This window comes from Erinaceus europaeus, chromosome 18, assembly GCF_950295315.1.
Source record: "Erinaceus europaeus chromosome 18, mEriEur2.1, whole genome shotgun sequence".
Taxonomy (NCBI): domain Eukaryota; kingdom Metazoa; phylum Chordata; class Mammalia; order Eulipotyphla; family Erinaceidae; genus Erinaceus; species Erinaceus europaeus.
Window position 1 is genome coordinate 26,320,049 of NC_080179.1, and position 18,742 is coordinate 26,338,790.

Here is an 18,742-nt window from a genome sequence, read left to right on the forward strand (position 1 = left end):
AACTTTGTACCACACTCACTATGGAAGGATTTGTAAACAATTTCTGTGAATTCTTTTCTGTAAAAACTGTAAACTCCTCAGTGTGTGACATATAATATACTTTAGGAAATATCTGTCAGTGGGTTAAAGATAAAAGTTGTTTAAATGTTTACAAGATAGGTTTTTAAAAGTTTGATGGCTTAGTTTTTATTAACATAAATATATTTCTACAACTGCATTCCAAAATTAATACCAGCCTTTAGTAGACCCTAATATTTTTAAAGTATTCTTACAAAGAAATAATATTAAAGTTTAATATACTGTTCCATAAATTTTTACCAAGATGAAAATATAATATATATTAAAGTAACTATGGAACAGATTCTGATCAGTGTAAATATAAAAAACCCCTGAATTATCTGTTTTCCATAATGAGCCAAAATTCAATATAAATAACTAATTTTGTAGATTAATTTCATTTGTATATTTATGTACATATGAAATAATATAAATAAGTAGCATGTTACTTTTCTTATAAAGTCTACTCTGATTTTAATTATGTAGTCATTCTGGATTTCTAGATGAAGATTAGTTAAATGAGAATTAACTCTTTTTGTATAAAGAAAGTTGCAAACCATGGCTTGTCAGGAATTCCTTACACAGACAGCTAAAAATTCCACTGTATCAGTTAGCAGAAAAACAGGATTCCACTTTACAGTGGTTCTTTCAGGAGTCACATAGAAAAAGGGCTTAGTCTGGGGGGGGGTATATTCCTAGAGGCTGTTTACCCAGTGTACTTGTGAATGGGTCTAATGTGTGAAGTGAAATGTCTACAGAGCTTTAAATATGCTAACTAATCGGCAGGCTTCTCCAGGCTTGCCTTATGCCTGTTCTGGGGTTAAGTAACCACACAGGGAAATGGAAGAAGGAAATGCTCAATAGTGTGTACTGTCCTTACTGTCAGTGCCTAGCCTCATTTGTAAATGGATAACTGACAGGGGAGTTGCCGGGACTTGCTTCGCGGTCGGGAGACAGAGATGACCAGGGACTCATGGCTGAGCTGAGAATGCAGTTCAATCTTTATTCACCAGCAGGGATGCAGTCCAACAACCTAATCTCTTCTAATCACAACACAATTCTCTCCTGCATCTCTCACCTCCCGCAGAAGAGTCAGGAACAAAGGAAATACTTATGATAGGGGGCGGGGAGAAGGAAAAAGCGTGAACCACCGAGGACTAAACCAAATGTCCCAGAGGCAGGGGGAACAAGGGCCAAACCAATATCCTGGAGGCGGGGGGGTGCCCCAGCCAACAGTGGACGTGCAAACAGAACACATCGCAAGCAACACAAAGCAAATCCAATGTGATGAAGGCTTCACAAGCAGAATCCAGAAGCATACCAACAGGGAGTAGACTGAACTGAGATTTACTTTGTGTGAGGAATATATATATGTGTGTGTGTGTGTGTGTGTGTGTGTGTGTGTGTGATATATGTGTGTGTGTGTGTGTATATACATATATATATTAGAGGCATATATATATATATATATATATATATATATGTGCCTCTAATTTTGTTTTCTAACTATTGTTGGAGTCAGAAAATGATTTTTATCTCAGCTTCTGCCCAGTATGTTACGTCCATATCTGATGACTAGATCAGCACTAGCAGATGGTGCTTTCTCATGTGGTTTCTGGTGAACTACTGGTGGATATTCTGAGTCACTTCACCTGCAGAGGTTGTGTCTTTAATGTGGAGGACTTGTGTTTCCTCTCTGACTGCCATGGCAGGAAGACAGAATTAAATCAAGATTTCTGTCACAGTAACAGAGGAGGTCCTTATATGCATACTAATCTATTCACTTCCGTTTTTTCTCTCCTTACTAGATAAAAACACATAAATGCATACAGTTGGAATAAACATAATCAAACTATTGCTATTATTAGGTAATATAACCACCCACCCACATACAATGGTAACAAAAAAGCATTTCTACCCCCAGTAAGTTTGTCTTACTTCTTCCTCTATCACTGTCAAGTCCTAGAGATAAACACAAGAACAAAGTGTTTTTGTTTTGTTTTGTTTTTGCCACCAGGATTATCATGGGAACTTGGTGTCTCCACAACTCCATCATCTTCAAAAGCTATTTTTTTTATAAATGTGAAAGGCAGAGAGATAGAGATGAAGGGAGATAAGAGACAAGGAGGACAACTGCAGCACTGTTCCACTACTCGTGAGACTTTCCTTTTGCATAATAGGACCAGGGGTTTGAACACAGGTCCTCTCGCTTAGTAACTTGTACTCCCTACCAAATAAGCTACCACTCAGCCCTCAAAGGATTAGTTTTTGTCATATCCAGGGCTTTACTGTTCTCAGTCAATTTTCTAAGGGGCAGAGAGAGAAATACTGATACCACAGCACAGAGACTTTCTCCAGTGCTATAGTACTTTCATGTGGTGTACCAGGGTCTCAAACTGGGTACGTTTCACCAGCAGTGTCTCACATATGGCAATTCAAGCACTGTCCCAGGTGAACTATCTTACTGACCCCAAGAATGAATTTTAAATAAGATAATATTCAGGTGGATAGTATGAATTTTAAATAAGATAATATTCAGGTGGATAGTATGAATTTTAAATAAGATAATATTCAGGTGGATAGTACCAACTATAAAACTGAAAGTGAGCAAAAGTTAGTAGTTTTACTAGCAGAATTAAAACAATATCCACCTTATGGGGAATGTTAAGAAATATTTACCACAACTTAGTGGCTTTGTTAAAATCTCCCAGCATGAGACACCTACCATTTCTAGCTGTGTTTTGTTGGTCCTTTGCACAGTCACCATGTTATTTAGTCTCTTTGCAATTGTTCTCCTTAGCTGTTTTGCTATTGTCTCTTTGAGGGATGGGTAGTGGCACACATGATTGAGCACACATGTTATAGTGTGCAAGGACCCAGGTTTGAGCCCCCGGTTACCGCCTGCAAGGGGAAAGCTTTGTGAGTGGTGAAGCAGGGCTGCAGGTGTCTCTCTGTCACTCTCCCTTCCTAACATCCCCTTTCCTCTCAATTTCTGGCCGTCTCTATCCAATAACTAAATAAAGGTTAATAAAAAACTTTTTCACTATTGCCTCTTTGGTCTTTTTCGTACTGACCTCTCAGCCCTAGATTCTACTAATGTTTCAAGTCCCACCTTAAGTCAAGGCATTGATTAAATACATTTTTTATATACATTTACATTTTTAAACAGAATCAGATAACTCAGGTTCCTTCTAGATTCAATGTTCTTTTAATTTATGTTATAAATTGATTTCTACTTGTTTTATTCAATTACTTTTATCACTCAAACTAGATTGCTCATTTCTAAGATAGGTATTATCTAGCAGATATTGTCTCTAGATAAATCATGTAAGTGTTGGATGCATTAAATAATTCCTGTTTGGTTTCTTTAGCTAGCAGTAGAAAATAGTAATCAATTCTCTGTTTTGCTTGAGGAAAGGCAAAATAAATCAGACTGGAAGTTTATTAAATAGAATTTAGTTCAGACAAAATTAGTTTCCTATTGGCAAAGGATATTACACATCCATTATTATTAGATGAAATTGTGCTAACTCCTTAGAGGTCACTCAAGTAATCTAAATAGCATCTGTAGTAGTTTAATGTAGTGGAGGCCCTGTTAGACTCAAGAAAGAAGGATGAGGTAACTTCCCAGGGCCTCTCTTATACTTACTAATTTGTTAATAATAGGTCAGTCTCTGGTTGTATAATATAACCTGTTACTTGTCTAATGATTGAGTAGAGAATACTTGCTATAGATTTGTATGCCTACTAGTGCTTTGGAAAAGATAGAAAGTTGGGGGAGAGGTTGATAGTATAATGAATGGTTATGCAAAGAGATTCATGCCTGAGGCTCCACAATCCCTGGTTCAATCCCTCACACCACCATAAGCGAAAGCAGAGCAGTGCTCTGGTAAAAATAAATAAATAAATAAATAAATAAAGCACAAGGACCAGCATAGGGATCCCAGTTCGAGCCCCCAGCTCCCCACCTGCAGGGGAGTCACTTCACAGGTGGTGAAGCAGGTCTATAGGTGTCTATCTTTCTCTCACCCTCTCTGTCTTCCCCTCCTCTCTCCATTTCTCTCTGTCCTATCCAACAATGGTGATATCAATAACAACAACAATAATAGCTACAACAATAAAACAAGGGCTACATAAGGAAATGAATAAATATTTTTTTAAAAAAAGAAAGTTCACACTAGGTTAAAGTTTTATTGAATACCTTATTGATAATATTTTATAGTCTTGTTGGCTATATTATAAGTATTATAAGTTTACTTTTTTGTTATTAAGTTCTGCACTCCTCTGAGAATCCTGTAAATATTCTGCTTATTCAACAGGTAATTACCAACGTGTTTTTTGGTGGAAATCTTTCATTAGTTTTCCACATTCTCATAACAGTTGCTATCATTACTGTAGCCACACTTGTGTCATTGCTGATTGATTGCCTTGGGATAGTTTTAGAACTCAATGTAAGTACACTCGAAGATTTATTCCTTCTACTCCAAACAATCCCATGAAACATACTTGCATTTAACACAGATGTGTGTCCTAAACAAGATTACTTTCTGAAGTAGAAAGAAGTGTTTATTATATTATAATATATATTTTAAGTGATGTTATACTGTATACTGTGTACTTTATATTATTTTTTGAGTTTTTTTTTTCCTTTTCTTTGTTTTGGAATTTTTTTCTTTGTTAGGAGGATAAATGGTTTACAATTGACAGTAAAATAGTTTGTGCATATGTAACATTTATCAGTTTCCCTCATAACAATCTAAACCCTTCTATGTCCTCCTCTGTCATCAAGTTCCAGGACCTGAACCCCCCCACCCAACACACACCAGAGTCTTTTATTTTAGTGCAATATTCCAGCTCCAGTCCAAGTTCTACTTTGTGTTTTCCCTTCTGGTCTTATTATCCAACTTCTGCCTATGAGTGAGATCATTCCATATCCATCCTTCTCTTTCTGACTTCTATCACTTAACATGATTCCTTCAAGCTCCAACCAAGATGAGGTGAATAAAGTGAAGTATTCTGTTGTATATATACACAGCAACTTACTCAGTCACTCATTTGTTGTAGGACATCTGGGTTGCTTCCAGGTTTAGGTTATTACAAATTGTGCTGCTATGAACATAAGTATATGCAGAATTTTTGAATGGATGTGTTGAGTTCCTTAGGAGATATCCTAGGAAAGGAATTGAAGGATCATAGAGTAGGTCCACTTCTACCCTTCTGAGAGTTCTCCAGACTGCTCTCCACAGGACTTTGACTAATGTACATTTCCTTCAACAGTGTTGCCCCCACAACCTCTCCAGCATTTGTTGATGCGACTGTTTCTGGTGTATGACATTCTCACAGGAGTGAAATAGTATCTCATTGTTGTTGCTAGACTATTATTTCTATAACTGTGTATCTTTATTTATCCATCATTTCTGATGTATGAGCTTATCACAGAGGTGAAGTGGTATCTCATTGTCATTATTTGCACTTTTCTTTTTTTTATTTGCACTTTTTCTGACAATCAAAGACTTGCAGCATTTTTTCATGTCTGATGGCCTTTTGGATCTCTTCTATGGTGAATATTCTGTTCATATCATCTCCCCATTTTTTTGGATGGGATCATTTTTTTTGTTTGTTTTTACTGAGATTGGTGAGCTCTTTATATATTTTGGCTAGTAGTCTCTTGTCTGATGTATGGCATGTGAAGATCTTCTCCTATTTTGTAAGAGGTCTCTGATTTCTTTTGCTGTGCAGAAGCTTTTTAATTTCATGTAGTCCCACTAGTTTGTTGTTGTTTTGGTCTTCCTTATAATTGGATTCATATCATTGAAGATAACTTTAAAATGTATATGGAAAAAAGTTCTGTCACTATTGTCCTTTAAGTATTTGATCATTTCTTGTCTAACATCCAAATCCTTGATCCACTTGGAATTTACTTTTGTTTCTGGTGAAATGTAGTGGTTCAGTCTCATTCTTCTGCATGTTTCAACCCAATTTTTCTAACACCATCTGTTGAAGACTCTCCGTTCCCCATTTAATAGTCTGGGCACCCTCATCAAAGATTAGATGTCTATAGATGTGGGGGCTTATTTCTGGACTCTCAATTCTATTCCATTGTTGTTTGGTTTGTTTTTTAACCAGAGCACTGTCATTTCTAGCTTATGGTGGTATGGGGTATTGAACCTAGAGCTATGGAGCCCTCAGATATGAGAGTCTCTTTGTATAATTATGATACTATCTGTCCCCTATTGTGTACTTTTAGAGCCATCTCCAGTAGGGAAAAATGCCCCCCCCAACACACACAAACACACACCTCTTAGGAAATTTAGCAGTGTCCAGAGACTTTGTCCTAACTGGGTAGAGGTGTGTTTCTGGTGCCTAGTGGATATAATTGAAGAGTGTTGCTAACCATCTCATAATGAGCATGATAACTCTAACACAAAGAACCACCTAAGAGTGCTCAGGTTGAGAAACTGTTTTAAAGATTTTTTTTCATGTTTCATTTCCTATAATAAATATAATATACTATTAAACTGATTGTAAAAGAATCTGAAAGTTCCTATGCTGAATAAAAATAAGTTTAATGATATTCATTGAAAATACATGAATGAAGAGTTATATTCAGGGGCTACAGAAGTGATTCAGTGGGTAGACAGCTTGCCTAATAGAACATATGGTTTACAATGCATGAGACCCTAGGCTTGACCCAGCACCGTGTGGGAACACCATGGATCAGGGGTGGATCTCCATGAATGGTGGAAATGTACTATGATATCACTCCATTTCAGTTCTCTCTCTTTCTCTGTGTCTCTCCCTCTTTCCCTAGAATAAAGAATGAAAAAAACAATCAGTCAGTACAGAGTGCTCAGTATGTTATGTTTGTACATGCTGAGGTCCCCCCTGAGTTCATTTTCTTGCAATGCAAAAAATTAATAATTGATAAATGAAAGTTAAGAGTGTTAAGTTGTTATGGTTAATAACCAAAGACAATTATAGTAGTTTTAAAACACTTTGAAGCATTTCATAAAAGTTAGGGTCTTCATTCTTTTTTCAGACACCTGAGCATATGTTTCTTCAGTTTAAAAAATGTCTTTTCACATGCACATAAAATGTATTCAGGTCTTTACTCAACTCCATTTCATGTGGGCATTTATCATATCTAATAGCGCCAGGTCAAGCATCATTTCAAAAGCAAGCAGAGTCATGCAGCAAATTACAAGGAACTTAAGTGTGCGGTGTTCCACTTTAGAAAGACAATGGGAGCTAACAAGTATTGAGCATTTGGTCTATACAAAGTGTTTTGTGTGCATTTTCTTCTTTAATTATTTTTATAGATGAAGACACTACAGCACAGGATGATTTAATAATTTTTTGACTGCTCTAGTTATAGATAGCAGAGTCAAGATTTGAACACAGATATTCAGGCCTTATAGTTGATATTTTTAATCATGGTACTAGCCTGAGGTTTCCTAAGTATAAGGCTTTAAATCACATAAATTGGATATGTTTATTTATAGCTTTTAAAAAAACTAAACCTGAACACTGCTCAAACATGACTTGTGGTGGTACCAGGGAGGGAAGCTGTGAATTCCAGGGTTTCAGGTATGAAAGTTTATTGCATATACATTTTGCTATGCCCCAATCTTCTCTATCCATTTTTTAAGTTAATATATACATAGACCAGATTCAGTCCCTGGCACCACCATAAACTAGGTAGGTCTGAACAATACTCTAGTTTAAAAAAAAAAATAGGGGGCTGGGCTGTGGTGTTGCCAGTTAGTACGTCTGAAGTACCCAGGTTCTAACCCCTGCTCCTCACCTGCAGAAGTTGGGGGGGGGGGGCATTTCATGAGTGGTGAAGTAGGTCTGCAGGTGTCTTATCTTCTCCCTCCCTGTCTATCCCCCTCCACTCTCAGTTTCTCTCTGTCCTTTCCAAAAACAAACAAAACAAGAAAGGGAAAACAAATAACAACAACAAAAAAAATAGAAAAAATGACCATGAGGAGTAGTAGACTCATAGTGCTGGCATCAACCCCGAGATAAACCCTTGTGGCAATAAACAGCAAACAAAATAAAATAAAGTATATACATAAAATATGCATGTGAGATCAATATTATTGGGCTAAAATAAATAGCATGAAATAAAATAAAACTAAAATTTTTAATCCAAATTAATGATGTTTAGCCAATAGTTTTTATTGAGGTTAATAATTGTGACATTTGAATCACCAGAAAACAAAACTATGCACGTCACAGATGAGATCTATAATGAATTACATCTTCAGTTTGCAGTTCAAGAAATTCTTTTACTCAGTATAACTTAAATAACAAAAGATAAACTCTTCAAGGTTAATTTGCTATTCAGTAAAAAGGTAAATTCTATTTAGAACTCTCTCCCTCACCCCTTTTTTTTCCCTTCATTGTTTTCATGGCAATAGACATCAGTAATATATTTTCCCAGAGAAAACATATTCTTAATTTTAAATAATTCACTTTAGAAGTAAATAATATAGTATAAGTCCCATCATGGATAATAAGAATCCTGCCTCTTGGCACAGTTGCTATTAGAGAGAAGAGGTGTCTGCAGTAATTGGTCCCTATGGGTTTTTACTTGCAGCAGTATAAAAAGAAAAGATGAAGCAGCTGGGGCCTGTGGCCAGAGAAACCATCCCAACAAGCACTGTGTGCAGTTTACAGTGGAAGGAAGAAAGCAACCAATTACCCACCAAGAGAACAGAAAAAGAGATACCAGGGTGAGCAAGGCACAGGCCAAGCCGCCTTCCACCTGAGCTAGAGTTTTAAAAAAATGTATAGGAATACACTTCATGAGTCCAAATGGATTACAAAGTAGAAACTTTAAAGATCTATGAGAACTCTCATTTACTTTTCAAGGTTCTTGTATCATTTAAGAGGTTTCTATTCAGATGGGAAAATTCAGACACTTTCCCTATCTGTACTGCTAGTAAACATCTTTAGCACCTTCTGTTATTTCCCTATAACAAACTGAAAAATATTCTGGCATCAGTAATATTACTATCAAAAGACTATACTGCTTTGCCTTTATAACAGGCTGTATCATCATCACCATCATCTACCTAATACACAGGGTATTTATCATCTGTCAAGTCGTTACAAAAATTATTCCCAAACCAGTCATGGTATATTCTTAATCAAATCTATAATAAACAGATCAAATAAGCTGGACTAGTTTATAGGGAGTCCTGCAAATGAACAGCATTGTCATTTCACTAATGATCTTGAGTCCTTAACAACTCTAGAAAGGCTGAGCTTTCAAATAGTAAGAAAGTAACAGCTATCTAGATAAATTACCCAGATGGACTTCCTCCAGTACAAACATCAACTATATAGTTTTCCCACTAATTGCTACTTTCTCAACTCCTAAGAATTATAACATAAACAGAGTGCCCATTGCTTGGCACTGCCCAGAAATTTAGGTTTGGAAGAACCCAAAAATGTTGACTGATAGCAGCTTCTTAGTAGCAGTTGGTGGCAGTTTTCATCCTGATAATACTTCTTCTGGATAGAGATAGAGAAGGGGAGAGAGAGAGAGAGAGAGAGAGAGAGAGAGAGAGAGAGATTGAGACTGAGATTACAGTATCAAAACTTCCTTCAATGCAGCTGACTCGAATTGGTCCAGTCATATGGCAAAGCAGCACACTATCCAAGTGAGATGTTTCACAGGGCCCATCCTGAGAGCACTTTCTTATGCTGTTGTTCCACATGAATTAAATTAACTTAATTTATTCATGTTTGTTCCTTTAAAGCGAGGGTAGGAAATGGCCAGCTCATGAGCCTGTGAAATCATTTGGTCTGACCCTGTCAAGGTGTTGAGATCAGGAAATGGATAGAGAGAACCTGGGGCACACAGACACTTTGTTGCACTGCGTTTGCATACATGAGACATGGGAATTGGAGCACAAACATTTGGAAAGCAAGAACATGGAGACCTGAGCACAAAAGATGCACACTGTGGGAGGAGTCTTGGTAAGGTAACCACACCTAGTATTTCTAGCAGGCCAATGAGAAGCTGATGCAGGTGTGGCTTGTGTAAAGGTTAAGAGGAGAGGGAATTCACATGGAAAGACCTATTGAAATCCCTCTAGACCCTTGTGAAGTCTGTTCTCTGAGTTTCTCTTCAGTCTAACTTCATGTTCACCTCATAACTAAATAAAGGAAGTTTAGAAACTTCATACTGATCATGGGTGTTCCCCTGTAATTCTTTCAAAAGACTCTACAAGGAATCCATAGGGAAGAGAGCTGGGAAAAGTCCCAGTAAGCATTTCACCCTCCTTCCAAAAAGGCATCTTCAGATAGGACTCAAAATTCAGTAATTCATACCTTCCTTCCTCCCTTCCTTCCTTCCTTCTTCCCTTCCTCCCTTCTTCATTACCTACATTTCTTTTATCCAGGGGGTTAATAATATATAAAATAGCCACTGACACATGGTCTCACTTAACATAATATATTCTAGTTCCATCCAAAATGACACAAAGGAAAAGACTTAATCATTCTTAACAGCTGTGTAGTATTCCATTGATTATTAGTCATTTGTTTGTTGTTGAACATCTGGGTTGCTTCCACGTTTTGGCTATTACAAATTGTGCTGCTATGAACATAGGTATACATAGTTCTCTTCTTATAGGTGTTTTTGTTTCCTTTGGGGGAAATCCCTAGGAGAGATATTGCTGGGTCATAGGGTAGGTCTATTTCAAGTGTTCTGAGAAATCTCTAGATTGTTTTCCACAAGAATGGGCAAATTTACACTCCCAGCAGCAGTGCAGAAGTGTTCTTTTTCCCTCACATCCTCTCCAACATTTGTTGTTTTTGTTCTTTCTAATGTATGACATTCTCATAGGCATAAAGTAGTACCTCATTGTCTTTGATAATCAGTGACTTTAAGTACCTTCTCATGTGTCCACTGGCCCTCTGAATCTCTTCCTTGGTGAAGTTTCTTTTCATGTCCTCGCCCAGCTTTCTAGTGGGGTTGCCTGGTTTTTGTTTTTGGTTTGTGCTGAGTTTTTTCACTTCTTTATACATTTGATTATTAGTACTTTTTCTGAAATATTTTATTTATAGATCTTCTCCCATGCTGCAAGTGTTTTTCTGTTTGGGCAATGGTGCTCTTTGCTGTGCAGAAGTTTTCCAGTTTGATGTATTCCCACTACATCAAAATGTGATTCATTTTTTTTTTGTTTGCATTTTTCTGTTGCATTTAAATCTTTGAAGACTTTTTTTTTTGCCTCCAGGGTTATCTCTGGGGCTTGATGACTGCACTACAAATCCACTGCTCCTGGAGGATATTTTTCCTCTTTTGTTGCTCTTATTGTTTATCTTTGTTGTTGTTGTTGTTATTGCTTTCATTGTTGTTGGATAGGACAGAGAGAAATGAAGACAGGAGGGGAAGACACAGGGAAAGCAAAAGATATATACCTGCAGACCTGCTTCACCGCTTGTGAAGCGACCTCCCCCCCCCCCACACACACACAGATGGGGATCCAGGGGCTCAGACTGGGATCCTTATACAGGGTCCTCGCATTTCACACTTCCTTCACTTAACCTGCTGAGCTGCTGCCCCACCTCCTTGAAGGCATTTTTTTGAAGCATACATCATAAAGTGCTCTGCAAATGTTTTCTTTTATGTATTGGATGATTTCTGGTCTAATGACCATGTCTTTGATACACTTTCAGTGGACTTTTGTGCATAGAGGTAGGTGGTGATCCAATTTCATTTGCTTGTGTGTATCAATACAATTTTCCCAGCACCACTTGTGGAAAAGACTCTTTCCACTTAATGTTTTGGGCTTGTGAAAAATGAGTTGGCCATACATGTGGAGGCTATTTCTGGGCCTTCAGTTATGTTCCACTGTTCTATGTGTCTATTTTGGATCAAACACCAAGCAGTTTTTATTACAATAGCTCTGTACTACAGCTTGAGGTCAGGTCGTGTGATACCTCCAAACTTGTTCCTTTTTCTCAAATTGTTTTGGCAATCACAGGGTCTTTTTTGCTTTCAGATAAATTTCTGTAACTTTTGTTCATTCATTCTAAAGAAATTTAATTGTACTTTGATGGACATGGCAGTCTGTATATAGTTCTGTGTAGAATGGTCATTTTAATGATGTTAATTCCTCCAACCCATGAATATAGAATATCTTTCTTTTTCTCTGTATCTTTTTCTCTTTGCTGGAAAAGTGACTGATAATTTTCAGTATGTAAGTACTTCACATCCTTTATTAACTTCATTCCCAAATTTTGATTGTTTTTCCTGTACTAGTGAAGGGGTTGATTTCTGGAAGTTTTATTCTTTTAGTTTAGTGTTTGCATAGAGGAATGCCACTGATTTTTTTTTTCTTACCTAAGTGATGCTTTTATTGATTCATAATGCATGGATTGAAATGGTATTTATTGGAAGAACCAAGGAAACCATTGATTTTTGTATTGACTTTGTAGCCTACCACTTTACTATATTATTGAATTATTCCAGGGAGTTTTCTACTGGACTCTTTTGGATTTTCTTTTTTTATTTATTTATAAAAAGTAAACATTGACAAAACCATAGGATAAGAGAGGTACAACTCCACACAATTCCCACCATCAGAATTCTGTATCCCCTCCCCCAATAGCTTTCCTATTCTTTAACCCTCTGGGAGTATGGACCCAGGGTCATTATGTCTGCCAATAGTGACAGTTTAACTTCTCTTTCAATCTGTATCCTTTTGATTCCCTTGTTATTGGGGAAGTTTTTTATTACTGTTTCAATTTCTTAGACTGTCATTGGTCTATTCATGTTTTTCATTTCCTTCTGGTTTACTCTTGGAAGGGTGTATGTTTCTAAAAATGTATCCATCTCTTTCTGCTTTTCAAGTTTGGTGGCATATAGTTGTTCATAGAAGCTTCATGTTATACTTTTGATTTCTGTACTGTCTGTTGTGATCTCTAGAAACTTTCTTCATAGCAGCATTAAGTGGTGTGTGTGTGTGTGTGTGTGTGTGTGTACTTCCTTTTTTTTTTTTTTTTTTCTTTCACTGGGCTGGGTGCCTGCATAGCAAATACATCACTCCTAGTACCTGTATTTTTTTCTATCTTTTTATTAAATAGGACAGAGTGCTAGTTTAAAAATTAATACTTTTTTTATAATCTGAGAATCATGTTGTTAATATCCAAGTGGCTCTTGGCAGCAAAAAAAATGTTTCCAGTCCCTGCTATAACGAGTAGTTGAGGTTATTTGCCAGGCTGAGAAGGTGAGTGCTGATTTTCTTACCCCCTTAATGGTCTCTCACTGATGAGAGAAAGTTGTGAGGATGGCACTTCCCTTCCTTAACCTTAATCAAGCTTAAAGGAAAGCTGGGTCTGAATCCTCTTCAACATTTGTCATCAATACTTACATTAATTACAAACTAATAGCACATTGACCAGTATATTTAAACTTTGCTCAACACACTCAAGTACTTTTGGAAGATGTTTCTACTTTAACGCAACTGTATCTGGACTTTTTTTTTTTGAAAACTTGAAATTTTTAATAAATCTAAAATCAATATAGAAAGCTTATTAACAAAATATCTCAGCTTTAGTAAAATTATGAAAATAATTTTATAGTTTCTAAAATGTTTTTATTTATTTAAAAAAGGAGACATTAACAAAACCAAAGGAGGATAAGAGGGGTACAACTCCACACAATTCCCACCACCAGATTTCCCTATCCCGTCCCCCTCCCCTGATATCTTTCCTATTCTTTATCCCTCTGGGAGTATGGACCCAAGGTCATTGTGGGATGCAGAAGGTGAAAGGTCTGGCTTCTGTAATTGCTTCCCCACTGAACTTGGGCATTGACTGGTTGATCCATACTCCCAGTCTGTCTCTCTCTTTCCTTAGTAGGTTGGGGCTCTGGGGAATCAATGGGGTCATCTGTCCAGGGAAGTCTGGTCGGCATCATGCTTGCATCTGGAACCTGGTGACTGAAAAGAGAGTTAACATACAAAGCCAAACAAATTGTTGAACAATTATGGACAATTATCTCAGGGGACCTGTTCTATATCTAAGTTTTGGGACTTTGTTAGGAAGGGAACCGCCTGGAATGGAATTAGAGAATACTATGAAAGGAAAGGTCTCACCCGAGTAATGAAGCTGAAGGGTTGTCATTCCACACCTGAAGTCTCTGGGCACAGTCTGAAGTGAAGCATGTTGGGGTGGCACTCGTTGTGTTGATTAGGTTGGGATTGGCAGATGCAATATTTCCCAATTACCAAATAATGTGATTATAGCAATAACTATCCATTGTCTTCTTGAACCCGAAGACAGCAGGAACCTCACATTTCTACTATAGAGCCTATATTTCCCCCAGTCCTGGAACCTTAGGTTGGGGCCCACTTTCCTGCATGTTTCTCTCAATTCATACCAAATAATATTGTATCTGGACTTTTACTGAGATGGTAATTCTTTACTTTTACTTGCAATCCATGGACTACTGAGAGTACTTGAACATTTTTAACACTAGATATGGGGAGCTCTGGTGTGTACTATATTCAGATATATATACACAGTAGGGTCATGAGTAGTTTTTTAAGTTCACTGTGTCATATATACATGTGTAGAAGACATTTAATGCATTAAAAGTTTTCTTCCTCTAGTGAGATTCAATTCTGGGACCTCCATCTTGCTAAGCAAAAATTTTGTCACAGGGCTATTTACCTGGCTCTAGTGGCAAGTCCTTCTGTTCTTCCTCTAATGATCTCTCACAAGGAAAGAAGGCTGTGAATCTGGCTTTTTCCTTCAGTACATTTAACCAATCTTTGGAGACAGCTGAGTCTATATCCAAATAAGTTAATATATCAATAGCTCACACATTCCTAAACACTCATAGCATACTGACTAATAAGTCTTTTTTAAATTTTGCTTAAGACTCTCTAGTACCTTTCCACTGTACCTCAATTGCATCTGAACTTTTTACTGTGAAATCAATGCTTTAAATTACTCTCAAGGCAACAGACTATAAAGAGTGCTTGAAAATTGAAAACATTATATATGGGGACACTTGCTGTGGACTTGGCTTTTAAATATGTACAGCATGACTATGAATTTGTTTTAAAAGTCCACTGCGTAGCTCCTACATATGTTTGAGATAGTTACAGTGGAAAAGACTCCCTTCTGTCCTGTGGTTAAAACATGGGGCCTCCTACTTGCCAAGTGGAAACTCAACCCCTGGGTTGTCACTTTAGCTCTCTTATAAAGTACTTCTTCTTTTCCCCCTTAATGTTCTCTGATTGATGAAGGGACCACAGTTACCTATCTTTGATATGATGTTATTACTTAATATGAAATAGTGTTGAGAAAATATTTCTTTTGAAACTATTTTAAAGAACTTAGGTTTAGTTCTTGTAGTTATTTTGTCATAATCAGGGTGCCACTTTTCTCGGATGGCCTTTTTATATAAAAGGAAGAGACAGAGAAGGAAAGAGAGAGAGAGATGGAAAGATAACCACAACATTGAAGCATCTTTTTCTGCCTCCAGAGTTATCTCTGGGGCTCAGTGCCTGCACTACAAATCCACTGCTCCTGGTGGCCATCTTTTTTCCCATTGTTGTTTCTGTTGCTCTTGTTGTTGGATAGGACAGAGAGAAATGAGAGAGGAGGGGAGAGAAAGAAGGAGAGAAAGGCAACTGCAGACCTGCTTCATCACTTGCTGAGTGACACCCCTGCAGGTGGGGAGCCAGGGCTTAAACCAGGATCCTTGCACCAGTCCCTACACTTCACACTACGTGTGCTTAACCCTGTGCAGTACTTCCCTGCCCCCAAGTGAGCTGTTTTTGCCAGCCCAAGGAATCTGCTTTTTTATGTCAACCAACTTCATTTGCTTGTCTCCAAGAAAATCTACTAAAATCATGTGTCAAAAAAAACCTTTTAAACTATAGATTATACATGATGGAGTTTCATTATACTACTTTACTTTTCTGTTTATTTACAAATTTTTCTAAGTATAATTTTTGCAAACATATATTTAATTTAAAAAAGGTTAATACTAAGCCAATATCACTTTAGCTAATGAGTGACTGTTTTAATGGTAAAAGAACATTATTGCAAGTACAATTATACTTTATATACTTTACTAACAGTATGCCAGTTAGCATAAGTAATATTTGATATGATTAGAAAATGTGCCAACCTAAATACATTCAATTTTACTTTTTATTTCATTTTGCAGGTTTCTAGTACACATTCAGCCTCCTCAAGGGGAAAATCAATTCCTTTGAAGTCAGTAGTGCTTAGTATTTTTATAATACAAATACTACAGTCCATAATTTTCCATCTGACATTCACCCTCAGGTTGGACTTATTCATAAGCTAGTATGGGGGAGGCAAATGAGTCATAGTCATTTAGTTCTGCTGTCAGTGTTCAAGGGCAATTAATGTGTTTAGTTTTGCTTGAAAGAGGATTTAGAAATGCTATTTCATGTTAAGCTCCCTTAAGGTTATAACTCTCTTTTCTCATACAATCAGGTGCCTATTTTCACACATGTTTACACAGAGAGGAAAGATAGTGTGCCTTATTATATACCTTACAAAAGTCACTTGTACCCAAATGGCAAATAGATCTCTAAGATTTAAATAAAGTAGCAGATACATAAATTAAATATATATTTTTATTTATTTATTGGACAGAGACAGAAACTGAGAAAAAAAGTGGGGGAGGGCAAGTAAAGATGGGAAGGAAGACAAAGAGAGACGGAAGAAGGGAGGGAGGGAGAGAGAAGGGGGGAGAGAGAGGGAGGGAGAGAGAGAGGGAGGGAGAGAGAGGGAGGGAGGGAGGAAGAGAGGGAGGGAGAGAGACAAAGGGGGGAGAGAAAGGGAGGGAGAGAGAGAGAGAGAGGCAGAGTCCTGTAGCTCTGCTTCACCTTCCCTCTTTAGATAGGAACTGGGGGCTTGCACATGGTAGCGTGTGTTCAACTGGTTGTGCCACCACCCAGCCCCTATATAGAAATTTGAAATGATGTGTGGAAGAAATAAATAATTTAAATAAGGGTAAATTCAAAGGTTTCTATACATTGGTTTTTGCATCTGGTATATTTCCTTTTTCTTTTGATTTAATTTTTGCCACCAGGATTATAGAGACAGAGAAAAATTGAAAAGGAGGTGGAGATAGGGAAAGAGAAAGAGACACCTACAACACTGCTCTGTTGCTCCTGAAGACCACCCCCCCAACCTCCCCATCCCTTGTAGGTGGGAACCAGAAGCTTGAACCCAAGTCTTTGTATATGATGGCATGAGCTCTGTATGTGGTACATCACTACTCAGCTTCTTCTCCGATATATTTTCTTTATTATGTTCAGACTTTTAAGCCTTATATATTATTATATTACAGTTACTCTTCACTGTAAATATAACATGAGAAAACAACTAGTAACATCTTGTTTTTTGTTTTCAACACACAGGGTCTGCTCTGTGCAATTCCTCTAATTCTCATCATTCCATCAGCATGTTATCTGAAACTGTCTGATGAACCAAGGACACACTCAGATAAGATTATGTCCTATGTCATGCTTTCCTTTGGTGCTGTGGTCATGCTTGTTGGATTCATCATGGCCATCAAAAATCCTCAAGATTGTACTCATGGACAGGAAATGTTCTACTGCTTTCCTGATAACTCATCCATCACAAACATCTCAGTTTCTCATTTCCAATTGACAACACAACTTCAAATTTTAAATATCAGTATTTTTCACTGAATTTTAAAATCTGAGTGTTCTTTCACATTCAAAACCACCAAATGAGGATAACACATTTTTAGTCTCTATACTACAGAATTCTCACTGAGTATTTATAAAAACTTAACTTCCTCTAGTCTCTAGTCTGATAGAAATAATAAAAAGGAAAAAAAATGAATGTCTTTATCTTAAACTGGAGCAAAATAAATGTTTTAATGATTGAGTGGTACTAATCTGCATTACACAAGGAAAATTGAAGCCTTCAACATTTACTGGTATCTGTCAAAGCAGGATTCTTTTATTTAAACTGTGAGGCAACATATAGCTCCAAAATCAGTACATGACTTGGGGTTGACATTATATGTATGTGTCCATAATGAGGGGGGAGTGGGAACAAAGCAAGAAGTGTTTGTTCTTAGTTTGTGGAATCACAGAGATGAGAAATTCAAAACTATTTGACTATATCTAAAGATCAAAGTAAAATTTACCACTGTGGTATCAGTGGAATCTTTGTTTCGAAGGAGATGAACCCCTAGAGAAATAGGAAAACTCTTTCTCATGTTAAGAAATACAAATAATAGACTGGCCTATCTTGGCAAGATGTGATGAATCAAAATTCCCTCCCAAGTTTTTATCCTCTGGGAATACAATGCTATTGTCATTAAATAAATTATAAAATAGGAGAAAAAATATCTATATTCTTCTGAGGCATGAGCCCAAAAGATCAGTTTTGAATCAGCTTTGGTTCTGTTGAATATGAAGTGCTAGTGGGAATATGCAAGTAGAAACTGAACTTCCAGAATAGAAGCTTGCTAGAAAAACCAGGGCAATAGATGAGGTCATATTGGGGGAGAAAGGGCCCTTAGAGAGGTTCTCATAAGTTCTTGTTGAGTGGATTCTCCAGAAGCAGATACAAATGTGGCAGAGAGAGAGATAAAGAGACACAAAACTACCCCCAGGACTGTGGCTCTTCCATTTGG

General features: G+C 37.1%; 1 protein-coding gene across 1 annotated transcript in view; it reads left to right on the plus strand.

The window, feature by feature from the left end:
- Positions 1 to 17,953, plus strand: part of SLC38A11 (solute carrier family 38 member 11) — a 58,639-nt gene extending 40,686 nt beyond the window's left edge. Inside the window, exons 11-12 of the mRNA XM_060178266.1 lie at positions 4,377 to 4,508; positions 17,490 to 17,953. Of these exons, the coding sequence (XP_060034249.1) occupies positions 4,377 to 4,508; positions 17,490 to 17,783 (426 nt within the window). The 3' untranslated portion in view covers positions 17,784 to 17,953. The remainder of the gene's footprint in view (positions 1 to 4,376; positions 4,509 to 17,489) is intronic.
- The last annotated feature ends 789 nt before the right edge of the window (positions 17,954 to 18,742 follow it).